Source organism: Lethenteron reissneri, chromosome 37 (genome assembly GCF_015708825.2).
Source record: "Lethenteron reissneri isolate LAM-NWPU_2019-01 chromosome 37, ASM1570882v1, whole genome shotgun sequence".
In the NCBI taxonomy this organism is placed as follows: Eukaryota; Metazoa; Chordata; class Hyperoartia; order Petromyzontiformes; family Petromyzontidae; genus Lethenteron; species Lethenteron reissneri.
The window spans coordinates 2,954,124-2,969,650 of NC_083815.1; the positions used below are offsets into that span (position 1 = coordinate 2,954,124).

General features: G+C 49.5%; 2 protein-coding genes across 5 annotated transcripts in view; both read right to left on the reverse strand.

The window, feature by feature from the left end:
• The window catches only part of LOC133351407 (uncharacterized), a 29,459-nt gene extending 23,575 nt beyond the window's left edge, over window positions 1-5,884 (reverse strand). For both annotated transcript variants that reach the window (XR_009756176.1, XM_061566577.1), the window contains exon 1: window positions 4,883-5,884. Coding sequence is in view for 1 of the 2 variants with exons in the window: in XM_061566577.1 (XP_061422561.1) it covers window positions 4,883-5,035 (153 nt within the window). In the remaining variant the exon portion in view is untranslated. The remainder of the gene's footprint in view (window positions 1-4,882) is intronic.
• A 1,971-nt stretch (window positions 5,885-7,855) lies between these two features.
• The window catches only part of LOC133351342 (SITS-binding protein-like), a 28,313-nt gene continuing 20,641 nt past the window's right edge, over window positions 7,856-15,527 (reverse strand). For 2 of the 3 annotated variants that reach the window (XM_061566462.1, XM_061566461.1), the window contains exons 8-10: window positions 14,944-15,062; window positions 12,617-12,796; window positions 7,856-10,450 (exon numbers count right to left, since the gene is read on the reverse strand). In XM_061566462.1, coding sequence (XP_061422446.1) covers window positions 10,265-10,450; window positions 12,617-12,796; window positions 14,944-15,062 — 485 coding nt within the window. In that variant the 3' untranslated portion in view covers window positions 7,856-10,264. Of the gene's footprint in view, window positions 10,451-12,324; window positions 12,386-12,616; window positions 12,797-14,943; window positions 15,063-15,527 lie in introns of those variants that run through there. The other variant, XM_061566463.1, reaches the window with a different exon arrangement.

Below are 15,527 nucleotides of genomic sequence, written 5' to 3' on the forward strand. Positions count from 1 at the left end.
TTGATGTTGCCATCCACGAGTGACATAAATTATGTAACACTTGCACAACACAAATAACTGTTGAAACCACCCGTAAAGAGATGAGTATACATATATTAATATTATAACTCGGTTCAAGTTCATTTCAAGTTCAAGTTAATTTACTAGGTATAGCCCTGTGAGCCATTCGGCTCTCGGTAGTGAATATCCACATCCATCAGTCTATTAGTATTCCAGACCAATATAATCCTGCAGCATTTTTTAAAAAGCAATCGAACTCTGCACTGGTTTAGAACGTATGGATCTCATCAGCATTCAGGCTTGTAAAATAAATGCTGCTGGGTTGCCAGATTCTATTAGCAAACGCACTGCATGAAGAGACATCTGATACATAAAAAAAAGTAAATTGGCAAGTGAGTGTTCTGTCTGGTGAAACTGTTTGCATATGTGTGATGTTGTAGACTTAGAAACCCAATATGTTTGCGATCGACAGTAGGATAAATTAATGGACTCGTTCAAATTAAAGCTTACGACTCAATCACCCTGAATGTGCCCGATCGCGTCAGATGTCAGAAGCTAAGCGATCTTGAGCCTGGACAGTGCTTGGATGAGCGAGCGCCCATGAGTCGCGCGTGTTTTAACCCGTCGTGTGGCTACTTTGTCAGCAGATGGCAGTGCAGCAAATAAATAGTCGCTGCTGTACTAGATCTTCCATGGCTGATATGTAACGAGTGTGCTGTTGCTCAGGAAGGGACTCAAATAGGAGTTTGTGTGCACGAATGCTACGATTGTAGTGATGTCCACTAATGACTCCATTTATTGAACCAACAGCTACCACATTTGATTCAATCAGCATATCCTGTAGTACTGCTTCTTTGAAACGTTTGCCTATCACTGCCATAAAGGACATGGCTGTGTGGAACTCACCTTAATCGAGCTTGATCGCCGCTATCAGATGAAGCTGCACTGCTTACGTCCTCCATGTTTACATGTGCGTAGTGATATTGGCTTGATTTTGGCTCAAACCTACTTACATTTTCGATGCCGATTGGTTGAAAATCTAGCTCAACAGTTTTATATGTCTCAATACGCAGTCAATATAGTGCGCCAATAAATTACACTTTTCTCAGTAACTGCAGGATAATGCGTGGAGAACGTTTTGCTTGGATACCTTTTATTAACGTTGAACATATTGAGCAAAAGAAAAAGTAGTGCCCCGTTTGTCGGAACGAAACTGAACGATACAGCTCACGTACAGCGGCCTATATGGTCCTACTCGTAGATGCCCCCTGCCCTCACCAACCGCCACTAGCCAGTGTAGTTGGAAATTTGATCGAGTAAGCCTCCACGACCCGTATGGCGAGGAGAGGCCCTTACTTTATTGTTTAGCTTGACCAACCATGGAGCATTGACCTTCCGATACGGCAGAGGAAAACGAGCAGCCTCCCACAAGGAAGCGTGTGTGTATGGATGTATGTTGAACTTCTTTCGCACGGTACGTAGCCAACCGTACTAATCGGAGGTGCGGGGGAAGGACAATAAACGTAAAAACATAATGCAGTTTTAAAGAACTAAACATTCAATATAGATATACACGTATATAGCTCCAGTGGCTTCTTAATATCGGAAGGAAAATCTTTTAGACGGCCGCAGAAGCGGATCTGAAAGCGCTTGTTTTAAAGATCGCCGAATTCTTTGAATCCTTGCCATCAAATTCGGAATAAATCACGATAACCGCCTCTGGCAATGACGTGTGGGTGGTGTCAGGCTCCGTTGGGATGTGTATGCAAGAAATTAATGTTGGCACTACAGTGATCATACCCGTGTACATTGTCAATTTCCTGATGGTTTATTTAGCCCCCCCCCTCCCACCAGAGTAGACATCCTCCCTGGTGCGTTCCGTAATTTGGCTGCCACTCCATGGCTCGTCTCGACCACCGCCCATCATCCCTTTCGGCAAGGTTTCCTGCCCAAGGTCACTTTACCCTCACACCTCGACTGACCTATACACAACCATCCTGTTCTCAAAGTCGCTCAGCCTCATGAAGTCATCATATACCATACTGTCCTGGGCCGTCTCGTTGACAGCTCGTCGTCACGAGCACGTGGTGCCACACCGAGAATTAACCAATATAGACAAATGTGGTCTAATTTCGGAAGGTCGGTTGGTCAACCTTCGAGAAACAAACGTGTATGGCATTTGCGTTAATGAACAGAGTGAAAAAGTTACAACGAAGCCGATGGCGGCCCCGTAGCTTCACATGAACAAGTGACGTCCTGCATGCACGACGTCACTTGTTCCCACGAGCCGGTTACTCTTGGAAATCCACGTCGTTTACGATCAATGAGTTTAGAAAGGTCTTTAATATCGCCCTATGCTAACAATGTACATTTAAAAGCTGTCGTAGTTATTTTATATTGGCAGATCCATACACGATTACTCACCGACGACTCTCATGCACGGTACACAGTAAATTTCGATGTAAAGCTTCTTTCGTGACTGCAGGGATTCATCTTCTTTGTTCTTTCGGTAAAGTCACGTAGAAGGGAAATAATAAAATAATAAAAATAAAACATAATGAAATAATTCTCACGACGTTTCGGCCACAACGCAAGCAGCCGTCCTCAGGTGAAGACCAGGTCTGTCGGGGAGACAGCGTCTGAATGAAACACCACCACGCTTGGAGCGTTTATTTAAGCTTAGAGTCGCGGCTTAAATATACGCTCCAAGCGTGGTGGTGTTTCATTCAGACGCTGTCTCCCCGACAGACCTGGGTCTTCACCTGAGGACGGCTGCTTGCGTTGTGGCCGAAACGTCGTGAGAATTATTTTATTATGTTTTATTTTTATTATTTTATTATTTCCCTTCTACGTGACTTTACCGAAAGAACCAAGAAGAGGTACACAGTAAGTCCACGCAGTTGTAACTCAACTCACGTGCCCATTGCCACGTATCCCCAGGGGTCCACGTACCCCCGGTTGAGGGCCACTGCTCTAGACAGGCCCCTCTGGGGGGTATTTTGGCTTCATCTTCCACGCTGGCGTCTTGGAGGAGTTGAGAGGACCCACATTTTACCCTACCACACACTCGACCCGCCTATCATAAACGAACCGTCGTGAACTCATGTGAGAGGGCTTTGTAAGTGCCGCGCCGGGAGATACACCCGGCGTGCTTTCGATTACTTGAATGATCGGCAAAATTGTTTGAGCCAAAAAATATATTTAAATTGAATCCCCTTGTGTTTCGTTTGTTGTCCTTCCCCCGCACCTCTGATTAGCACGGTTGACTACGTACGGTGCGAAAGAAGTTCAACATAGTACATGCACAGACTGATGACACGGTTGCTGAACTAAAAGCTTCATTGTAATAAATACAATCTAAGGCAAGGGAAACGTCGACCAAGTTAGGCTGGGTGACTGGCGAACACATAAATTAAGTGTTCTATTATATGTGAATGGATTTAATTAAGTTGACATTGGCTACATGAAACGCTTTAAAACTGCGTGTCTATAATAGCAGTAATAGACAACCCATCGTTAATCACATGCAAGAGAACACGGTAATGCTGTACACAATGTAACCCATCTGCAAAGCCCCAACTCTCGCCCCGTGGCTGCTCTCGAATTTCAGAACAGCATTAATTGTTCATAAATACTCAGGCGAAGCAATGAGTTTCAGATTTAAACATTCAGGATATCACAATTTCGCATTTCAAGGACAATTTCAGATCCTGAAATATCCTCGTGCTAACAACAGTGTCGTGACATCATTTTTTGGCGGGGAAAAACGGCAAAAAAAAGTAATGTCACGTTTCGGATAATCGTGGGAAATGGTTATTTCCTGTATTTGTTTCTATCAATCCGAAAAACGGGAACACATCGCTACTGTGACCTACATTATGTCTCTGAGCAAGGAAACGAGTAAAAATGCCACAAATTTGCCAAAGCAATGAGATTTCTTTTTTTTTTGGAATTATCCGAAAAAGACGAATACAATATAACAGGGATACTGATGGTGCTGTGAACACAAATAAGTACGAATTAAACAATACCATAGCTGACAATGTAGCAAATATGCTAATTGCTTAAACAAATAAACTGACATGGAAATTGAGCTTTGTGACGTCGGGAACACGGTAGTCACGTGCTGCGGCCGATGGTGGCAGCACTTAAATGATAAATGAGGTCAATACTGATGATCGCGAGTGACCCGGGAATACAGATGTGTATCGTTATCAAATATAACGAGGTCAATCTAAACTACGATGAGATTAATAAAAGCAAACGCTGTAAGAACGAGTTGCATGTGGTCGTAGACTTGCTCTTTAATGAGGGCCACGTGCAGTGCGATTCGATTGTCTGGCCTCGCCAGAAGAAAGCAGTACAGCAAGCGGACTAATCACCCAGCCACTCACTCTCACACAATCACTCACTCACTGATGTTGAGTGAGTAATCACTGAGTGAGTAATCACTCACTCAACATCCACTCACCTACGCATCCACTCACCCACCACCTCTCACTCGCTCACCCTTTCTTCCCTGCAAACCACTCAGCCACTCTCTAATCTGCTCGTCTTCTCACTCACCTATCCACTCACCTGTACACTCACCTGTCCATTCACCTGTCCACTCACCTGTCCACTCACCTGTCCACTCACCTAAAATTTCACCCACTCCCTCATCTACTTGTTCACCCACACTCTCACTCACTCACTCATCCACTCACTCACTCACTCATCCACTCACTCACTCATCCACTCACTCACTCATCCACTCACTCACTCATCCACTCACTCACTCATCCACTCACTCACTCATCCACTCACTCACTCATCCACTCACTCACTCACCCACTCACCCACCCACTCGTCTACCTGCCCACTCATCCCCCTCCCTCCTCACCTCGTGTCCACCCATCACCGCGCTGCACAGTGCACGGATGGGCTTGGCCAAGGTGGCGAGCGTCAGGTGAGCCATGGCCAGGAGAGCCGAGAGGGCGATCGTCAGCCGCTCCCACGGCACCATCGCCCCGTGCCGCCGCGCGTCTCTCCGCATCGACCTCGCTCCGAGTAGCCGTGACCTTGGGTGGAGGAAGCGCAGTGGAAGATTGCCGGCCGAGTTGTCCGTGTGTCTGCTGATGATTTGGGCTATATTTGCCGTTTTGTGTCTATTTATCCGCAGTGTATGTCTATGTATCGAAATGCCTAATTGAATTGGTTTATCTAGCTATTTGCGTGCCTATGCATTTGTTGTGTTTATATACTGCAGTAATTGACTAATGTTTTGTCTATTTGATTGTGCTCTTCTCTGTCGCCCGATGGTATATCTGTCTATTTGTCAAGCGATTTCTTGATCAATGTATTCGTCTATTAGTCGACGTGTCCTGTGTGTTCGCCTGTCTGCGCGTCTACAAGTCCGTCTGTGGCGTCAAGCGCATGGCCCCTGAATGCGATCCTGGCCGTGCCGCATTGGCGCACCGCCTTCTTCACCACGCGCACTCATACAGTACATGCGCACACCCACACGTCGACAAAGACAAAGGTCCCCCGTATAGCCTCAGCAGACTGATGGGGCAAGTGCTGTTGGCGAGCACCTACTCAACACACACGCCACACGTCACACACAGACACACACAGACACACACACAGTGACCCAGACTCGCACACGCATACACAGCAAAGGTCCCCCGTATAGCCTAAACAAACTGTTGGGGCAAGTGCTGTGAGCGAGCACCTACTCAACACACACGCCACACGTCACACACAGACACATTCACACACACTGACCCAGACGCACACATACACAGACAAAGGTCCCCCGTATAGCCTCAACAGACTGTTGGGGCAAGTGCTGTTAGCGAGCACCTACTCGCACACACAGCACACACACACACTGACCCAGACAAAAAAAACTAAGTTCCCCCGTATAGCCTATAACAGACTGTAGGGGCAAGTGCTGTTAGCGAGCACCTACGAAGGCCGGAACGATACACGAGGGGGTGGGTGGCCAGCAGCACCACGCTTGGGTAGAGGTCGTGGCGCCGCGATTGGCAGGGAGTGAACGGCAACGACGCATCGCGTGAGCGGACATGAAGGCGGCTGGCAAGGTGGAGACGCTGGGCTGGGAACAGGAGTTGGGGGGGGGGTAATGGGGTTGGAGAGGGCTGCTGGGGGTTAGGGTAAGTTGAGAGGTGGAGTGGCGGTGGGGAAAGATTGCAATTGGAAATGTGATCACCAACTCACCCCACCCACCCTCCACCTCGACCACGTGTTAGATGTCGTGCGTGTTATGTGGTTGTTGTAGGTTTGTGGTTGTGTGTGAGCGGCGGTGTAGCGGTTAGCGCGCTGCGCTACGAATCCAGCGACCCGGGTTCGATTCCCGCTCGCAGCCAACACCAATGACGATTATCTGAACCGGTCCTGGGCCTCCCCCCCTCTGTCGACTCGGCCTAAAATGAGTACCTGGTGTGGTGTGTAAAAACATCGCCACTGGGGAGACAAAGGCGGCCGGGCGTGGTGCTGGTCACCCACCCCCTCGTGTGCCGTTCCGGCCTTCATCGGTGTTCGCGAACAGCACTTGCCCCAACAGTTTGTTAAGGCTACACGGGGGATCTTTGTCTTTGCGTGCGTACCTGAGTTTCGCAGTTACCCGATGGCAGCACTTGCTCCAAAGGCTACACGGGGGATCTTTGCCTTTTTTGTTTCCGCCTGAATGTGGTTTGGTGTACGTGACCGCAGTATGTGGACGTATGTGTGTGCGCGCGGTCGTGTGTTGGTGTTGTAATTATTCGTCGTACTTTTGGGTCCCTGACCCTCTGTTCGCGATCATCACGGACATTGATTATTGTGGACAGGCTTCGGGTAAAGCCGCCGTGGCGAGGAGTCCGAGCCATATCCCTGTTCACCTTCTGGTGCAACAGGGAATATCCTACACCCCCACGCACTTTCACAGTGTTTTGACCACATACAGTACCGGAGTTCGACAAGCCGCCCATGGTTGTACCAGAAGGATTTACATCTGGTACAGATGCAATGAGAGGCGATCAATATCCATGTGAGGTCGAGGGATGGCAACGGTGTGGGGAGGAGGTGGGGGGGGGGACATTGTGACATCTATCAATGTATGTGTAGTGTCTTGTAAAATCACTCAGCCGGACACGTTGTTACAAGTCACCTGCTTACACTTGATGACTCTACTCTGGCACCAGTTGTAGGCACTGGCGTTGCGCGTAAGGGAGAATCGCCAGGTTCGTAACACAAGGCGCTAATAGCTACACTACAGCTCCCCAAATCTGGTCTCATAACACCTGCCCACCGGATTATAAGATGCAGCGCCAGCTTTTACTTGAAAACATTGGGGAGAAAGGGCGAAAGTGCGTCTAATAATCTGGAGAACATGGTAATCTCGACAACGGCGCATTCTACGCAGTGGACACACGCATGTCTCGACCACATTAATGAGGCACCGTTATTAAATTGGGTCAATAAAATGAGTGCCGCATTTACGAGACGTCAATAGCTGTTTTGGTTACTTATCGGAAGAATCTCGACTTTTCCATTGGTCCGAAACTCATTCGAGAATGGGCCCACACGCTTCGACACCCATGGCACACAGCCTCTAAAAGTCGCATGTTTAGAACATCACGATCGAATTATTCATCCTGTTCTCGTTAAAACATGAAAACAAGAATCGTTTGTTCGGCGCTTATTATTTACTATCAATGTGTGTTTAATAAAGGAAACCCATCGGTTATGATTTGTCCTTTTCACATTTGCATGCGCATTCCTGCGGTAGTGTACGCGCTTGCACGCCCCGGATTTAATTTCAGCCACGGCGAAGATAACGCGACGCGTCTGGGGTTTTGACGCATTTCAGAATCAGAATCTTTATTTATCCTGGAGAAATCCCATGAGCTATGACGCTCTATTTCACAGGCGTCTAGTCGTTTCACGGATGTGAATCCGAGACGTCACAAAGTAGTCCTTAAAGAGCCTGCAGGTTGCCAACACCTGGGCTAAAAAATAACAACGTTCTGTATGTCCCGGTTGCACGTGAGCAGTGGATATGCACATCACTGGTTGAAGAGACAATCAGTTATCGGGCAGCGAACAGGGGACAAGGGAGTCGACAGCACGGATTGCCGGAGGGGGAAGGAAGTTCCAGATGACGACAAGCAAAAGCAGAGGACACGTGCGGAGAGGACGTTCGCTTGCTGCTGCTGAGATTGGGCGTTGACATCACCAGCTCCTCGTGTGAAGGAGCTAAAGACGTGTCACGTGGTGGCATCCGTCGCAGCGCCGTGTGAGAGATGGCGACATCTCGGGGAGGAGGAGGCCTTCACCGAAGCGGTCGATTGATCGTGGCTGATGGTGATGATGATGACCCACCGAATTAATCAAAACAGTTCGTAAATATTTTGAGTGGACATAATTCGTTTAGACTCTGAGCTATTAAATACAATTCGAGCAAGTACACCAAACGAGCAGTGAATTTCAGTTCAACAAGGACAGACAGCATGATAGGAAACTCTCGACCTTTCGAAATGAACATTAAGCATCCGTCATTAGAGGTTGTAAATAGACTAGCGCTCACTTTGCCAGTGCAGCTAAGGCAATATCATTTACGTTCTACATTTCACGTACACTACTGTGTATAAACATTTACGAATGTCATGTAGGCCCACTGCCAGCTAATACTGTTTAAGCAAGTGCTGTTAGCGAGCACCTATTAAGGCTGCCCACATTACAGAATCAAGAATATGTATTTATCCTGGAGGAATCCGATGAGCTATAAAGCTCTTTTTCACACGAGGGGGGGGGGGGGGGCTGTGGCCAGCACCACACAACACCCAAATGCCAGGTACTCATTTTAGGCTGAGTCAACTTAGGCGAGCCTCTCAAGTTCGAATAGCAAATATATACAAAGAACCCGATATACATTACATTCACACAACTCCACAAGCATGCATACATATGCCTGTGATTCGGTGCTTCGGAGGGAAGGGGTTGGCGGATCACGTAGAGATTTGTGAAACTCCCAAACTCGCTGGACCGCGATGTGGTCAGGAGATAACAGTACAGCAAGTGGGCTTGTCAACTCACACGTAAGATCCCCTTTCCATCATACGTGGTGTGTTTTTTTTATCCGGGTTCTCAGATTTCTTGCCACATGAAAAGCAAACCCCAATGAATGGGATTCGCCCAACATTCCAATTTTCGCAAGACCTTCCTGGAAATGAGACTCAGCGAGGCTTTCCTCAGTAAACAATTGTAATTTTTTTAAAAGTCATTATAGGAAGGGGTTGGTGGACCGCAAGAAGATCATTAATTGATCCATACGCCCAACGTCCAGCGCAAGCAGAAATAAAATGGTAGTTACAGCAAGTAGGTTCAGCATGGGCTTTCTCAGTTACTCCTTTCCCCACAAACATCTATTGCGACGAGTCAGCTTCTGGCGTGTTTAGCGGCCTCCATCGGGATTATCCCTCCAGTGTGTAGGCGGTGCAACTGCACCAAAGCCTGCGGGCTGGCAGAGCCACCGGGCTATGAAGGAGCTGGGTGGCAAGGGGTGAATTTGAGATGGGGACACCCATTTAATGAATTGCACGTGGGGGGGGGGGGGGGCACGTGAAGCACGCGAGGCTACTATGGGTGTCTATGTAAGTCTACGGGTTCTCTATGCGAGTCCTATAGGTGCTACTACGGCTACGTGAGTCTCTAGGCTAGGGGCACCCAATGCCACCCATGCCTTGTCACTGCACCACAACTCTGTTGATAGGAAACTCGACCTTTCGAAATGAACATTAAGCATCAGTCAGTACAACTCTGTTGTGATGCGTCACCGGTGGGAGCGGGCGGGTGACACGCGTAACAATGAAGACACCAACGAGCGCAGCGATCTCCAACGACCCGACCCCTGGGTTCGACTCCCATACCCCCCCCCCCCGCCAACAATAAAGACAAAGATCCCCCGTATAGCCTGTAACAGACTGTAGGGGTAAGTGCTGTTAGCGAGCACCAATGAAGGCCGGCACGGCACACGATGGGGTGGGTGGCCAATCACGCCCGGTTGCTTTTGTCTCCACAGTTGCGATGTTTACACACCGCACCAGGTACTCATTTGGAGCCGAGTCGACCTAGGGGAGGCCCAGGACCGGCTCAAACAATCGTCGCTGGTTGTTGACCGTGAGCGGGAATCGAACCCCGCTCGTCAGATCCGTAGCCCAGCGCGCTGACCGCTACACCACCGCTCCCCCACGCCAACCGCCCCCCCTCCATCGTCGAGTCACGCGGCCCGCCCGGCCATGCGCGTGAAGTGCGGCACGCGCTGCAGGGGCGCCGGGTGCGAGCGCAGCCACGTGGCGCCGCGGTGCACGGAGCCCGAGTCGGCGTCCCGCCAGCGGCACCGCGGGCACGGCAGGTAGACGTCGCGGTGCACGGCGCCCCAGCGGGTCACGGGAGCCACCAGCAACTGTGTGGCGGGTGCAGTGGCGGCGGCAGCAGCGGTAGAAACGTCAGCGCCAACGTCAAACAACGTTGTTGCGATCGTTAAGCAGAAGCTGCAGCGGTGGGAATAACATCGCCGTCAAGATTAGCAGCAGCAGCAGCAACGGCTAGTGGGGACTTGCATCAATTTCACGAGCAGCAGCAGCAGCCACAATAACAGAGGCCAGCGGTGAAACTGTCCGCGGACACATGGGCGTCTTATCCAATAGGCACAGGAGGCAATGTGCCTCGCTCCTACGAAAAAAATGTGACAACGTTAACAAAAAAATGTAACCAAGACATCTTCTTGAATAAATATGTACAGAGCAAGGGTAGGCACGGTGCATGTACAAAGATGCAGAGAGAAATTAACACCGGACATGAACTTTTCCAATATTTTTTCATTGCAAAAAAAACATGTGCAATAAATTCAAATTAATTCTGCTTCTCTGCGGAACATAGCGTGTCCCATCGGATGATGTCACGGCCTAAATAGTGGACGGAGCGATAACGACATCGGTGCAGAGGCTGGACGAAGTGCCGCGTGAAACAAGCGGAGTGACAGCGGCGGTAGTAACATGGGGCAGCATCAGCAGCACCAACTGCAGAACGTTTTCACTGAAGTGTCTAGGGCCTACAAGAATTAAAAATGTCCCGTTGAGGCAGGATCTGTCACGGCAAGATGGAACGATGGCCGGGCGGTCGAGACGAACCACGGAGCGACAGGTAAAGAAAGGAGCGAGAATGCGACCCGAGACGGCGTGCCCCGCGGAGACGGAGCGATGAAATCAGCTCGTGTGCAGGAGCTCGATGGATCGCCGTTACCTCGTGCGAATGTGTGGGATGGTGAGGGCGTGGGGGGAGAGGCCTTCATTCAGCAGCGAATAAATCACGGTCGATAGCGATGATGAGGCCGTTCGGGGTGGAACGGTGGCACAGGGATGAGCGCACAGCGCTACGAATCCGGCCGCCCGAGTTCGATCCCTGCTCACGGCCAACACCGGTGACGATTATCTGAACCGTTCCTTGGTCTCCCCTGGTGCGGTGTGTAAACATCGCCACTGGGGAGACAAAGGTGGCCGGGCGTGGTGCTGGCCACCCACCCCCTCGTGTGCCGTGCCGGCCTTCAGAGGTGCCCGCTCGCAGCATTTGCCCCAATAGTCTGTTCAGGATAAACGTTTGAATCAAATGTGTTTGTTTGTAAGATCGCGCCCTCTCGTGGCTGCGTGGTGTGAGTTGTAATGAATCCGGTTGATGACCCTCACAGCGCGTCCAAGAAGTCCCGCTGGTGTTTACTCCGGCCGCCTCTGTCACCCTCGTGGCGATGTGTACACACCGCACCAGGTACTCATTTACGGCTGAGTCGACCTAGGCGAAGGCCAGGACCGGGTTAGATAATCGTCACCGGTGTTTGTGGCCGTCAGTGAGAATCGAACTTGGGCCGCCGGGTTCGTAGCGCAGCGCGCTCCTCTGGTATCACGCGGTCGCTAGAAGGATCATCCCGATGCGGCACAGTCTACACCAGCTTAGCAAGTGCTGTACCGGTATTCGCGAGCTTGCTGTCCGCGATTTTGGCTATCCGCGAATCGCATCTGGAACTCTACACGGCCGCATCGAGAGAGAGAAAGCGATGAGATAAAGTGATGACGCGCTGCATCATAATTTAAGTAAAGTTAATTCATGAACTATTATTTAACGTTTAATATTAGTTTGTATTTCCTGTGTTTATTAAAACCAACGTTCATTTGTGTGTATTATGATAATTGTAATATATTTCATCGCTTATTTATATATTTTCCGCGAAACGCTCACCCTCGCCGTGGATAACGAGGGAATGGCTGTACCTGCAGTCCATCGGCGAATCGCTCCACCGTCTTGCGCAGCGGTGGCCAATTGTCTATTCAATCCACCACGTGCCGCTCTGTCGACGGGGCATAACGTAGCACACGCTATCGCAGCAGCTAATCATAATAATGCATGTCGCCCGTACTGTGCCGAAAACTGTCAGTGTATTTACACTCATAATAAAAACGCTTGTCTCTTTTCAGAACTCACGACTCCTTTTTGGCACTTGCTCTGTTGCAGGTTGGCCACCCCTGGACTCGAGCGAGCGGGATTGGTGCGGTGCGGTGGCGCGCCGCGGTGTCCTCACCGTGTCGCCCAGCAGGAACTCGTCGTTGACGCTCAGCGCGACGGGGTCACGTGGGTCGAGCCACCACAGGGGACGCACGAGGGGCCGTCCCGCCTGCGAGGGGCTCTCGGCCAAGCGGCGCAGCAGAGGCGCCACGAGGGAGCGGTGCAGCGAGGCCAGGCGCAGGGAGAGCGACGCGGTCTGCGGGAACAGCACGGGGTCGGCGGGGTTAACATACCTGTCAACATATTCTTGGTTTTTTCGGTAAAAGTCACGTAGAAGGGAAATAATAAAATAATAAAAATAAAACATAATAAAATAATTCTCACGACGTTTCGGCCTGCTTGCGTTGTAGCCGACACGTTGTGAGAATTATTTTATTATGATTTATTTTTATTATTTTATTATTTCCCTTATACGTGACTTTACCGAAAGAACCAAGAAGATGAATCCGTGCAGTCACGAAAGCTTTAAATCGCAATGTCAACGTATCCTTGGTTCTTTCGGTAAAGTCACGTATAAGGGAGATAATAAAATAATGTAAATATAAAACAATAAAAAAATTCTCACGACGTTTCGACTGCAACACAAGCAATCGTCATCAGGTGTAAAATCGACACCTGTCGACACCTGATCAGCGCCTTTTATTGGTCACCCCGTGCCCTTATCAATCTCAACGTTCATCCTACAAAGTCCGATCACAAGGGAGAAACGCAAACATATGGACACATTTGTTTAGCCTGTATGGACCTGAAAACTCAATTACCCCGTACGAGAATACGGGGTAAACCGTATGGGTTGACAGCTATCGTTTAAGGTTGGGGGGTAATAAAAATAACACTCTTTCATCATAATGGTTTCTAAACTACACGGCTTCTGCCTGCGCAGGCAAACGTTGGCGTGTCCACTTCTCTCCGTTGGGGGAAATTCCACATTCTTGAGCCAGTGTTGGAAATTCTACATTCCTATGACTGCTGTCAGTCTGTCTTTAGGAGATAAAAAAGATAAAAACACACAACAGCTGTTGGCCTCTCACCAAGTTTGCAGCGTTACCAGCTAACACATTATTTTTTTATTTACCAGGTAAGGTCCGCTCAGCTATATAGCTCTTTTTCAAACGCGACCCGGCCCCAAACGATAGATCAACAAAGTGGCTGATGATCTGTGCATTTATAGCAGCCAAATACTCTAAACACACGTTGATTCTAAATGTGGAGGGAAAAACCTGGAGGACCCGGAGAAGAATCCACACGACCACGGGGAGAGAGACACTGCAGACTCCAAATATACAGCAGCAGGCGTCAGGGTCAAATATGAACCCACGACCTCCTGTATACCAGGCGAGGTAGTTAACATCTCATAGCCACCGTTTCATTAGAGCGTTCGTCAGCCCACTGGCATCGCGGAGCGCTTTACACGTGATCACGGTCCGGGGCAGTGTTTACTTTCATCTGGAACAATTCGGAATGCTGTTTCTCGTAGTTATTTTGGCACGCCACACCCATGTGGCCTAGCAGCGTTACATTAAATATCGTGTAAGACATTAAGAACTAGTTTGATGTGACACGTGGACGAGGGTTTAGGCTTACTGTACCACATTATTTTATTTTTTATTTTACTTTTATTAATTTAAAATTTTTACCTACGTGACTTTACCGAAAAAACCTAAGAATATGTACCACATTTATGGGACACTAAAGCGGGACACACTGTGAGCTGGAAGCCCCTTCCCCTCTGTCGGTACCACCCACTTTTACATTGTCACGCCCACTCAACTGCTAGCACCGTGCACACAGTGGATTCACTCCCCCTCAGGTTTGCCATGCCCACTACTCATAGGCCCTGCCTACTCCTCTGTCAGCCCCTCCACTGCCCAGGTAGCCCCACCCATTTTCAGCCAGAACATTTTCAACTTGGACGAAATCTTGATTTTCGTAAAGTCTTCCGTACACCAGGACAGACTTTCTGAAACCAACAGGACTGCCTCGACCAAATTAGTAGATTTGGTAGCTTGACGCTATGGGTCATGGTCGAGTGGTGTCAAATGAAATGGCACGTGAGGTAGCCAGGTGATATCCGGCTCATGCTATTGGGCAGTCGGCAGAGCTACCTGGGTAGTGTGCGGGGCTACCTGAGTAGTGGGTGGGGCCTGTGATCAGTGGGCTGGGCCTACATTAGAGAGAGCGAATCCCCTCGCTGTGTGGGTGGGGATAGTGCTGAGAGTGGGCATGGCCGAGTGAAAGTGGGTGGTGGCGATGAAAGGTCTATCAGCTCACCACGTGTCCCGGTTGAGCCTCCCAGAAATTTGTTAGCATGATTATCATCATCATCATCGACGTCGCCCTCACCTCGTTGTCGTAGTGCCAGGGCGGCGTGAGGAAAGACATCACGGGCAGGAAGGCCGTGATCTGCATCCACCGAACAAACAGCATCTTCTCCGGAGGCGGCCCTCGGCTCGCCGTGCCTCCTGCCCAAACGCGTTGGCCGGACCAAGTTCAATACCCCCCCCCCACACCGATTCCCTCTCAGCACGAAACAGCAGCCGCAGCAATGGACAGGTATACTCGTTCGAGGTACGTACGTTCATAGCTATAAGCAAACAGGTAAAGCGATGGTAATGAAGATTTTGATGATGAGGATCACGTTGATTCAATCTAGATTTGAAGTTTTCATGACTGCAGGGATGCATATTCTTTGGTTCTTTCGGTAAAGTCACGTGGGTATAAAATAAAATAAATAAAATCACGACGTTTCGGGCGCAACAAAAGCGTCCGTCATCAGGTGGGACAACCACCCTCCCTGGCTCTCCTCGCTGGCTGCTCCCCCCCTTCTCTTACCTACATGGCCTCTTGTTGCGGCAGCCCTTTGCCCACTTCAGCAATTGCCAACAGCGGTTGTATTATAACCGCGCTCTCGTTGTCACCGTCGAGGA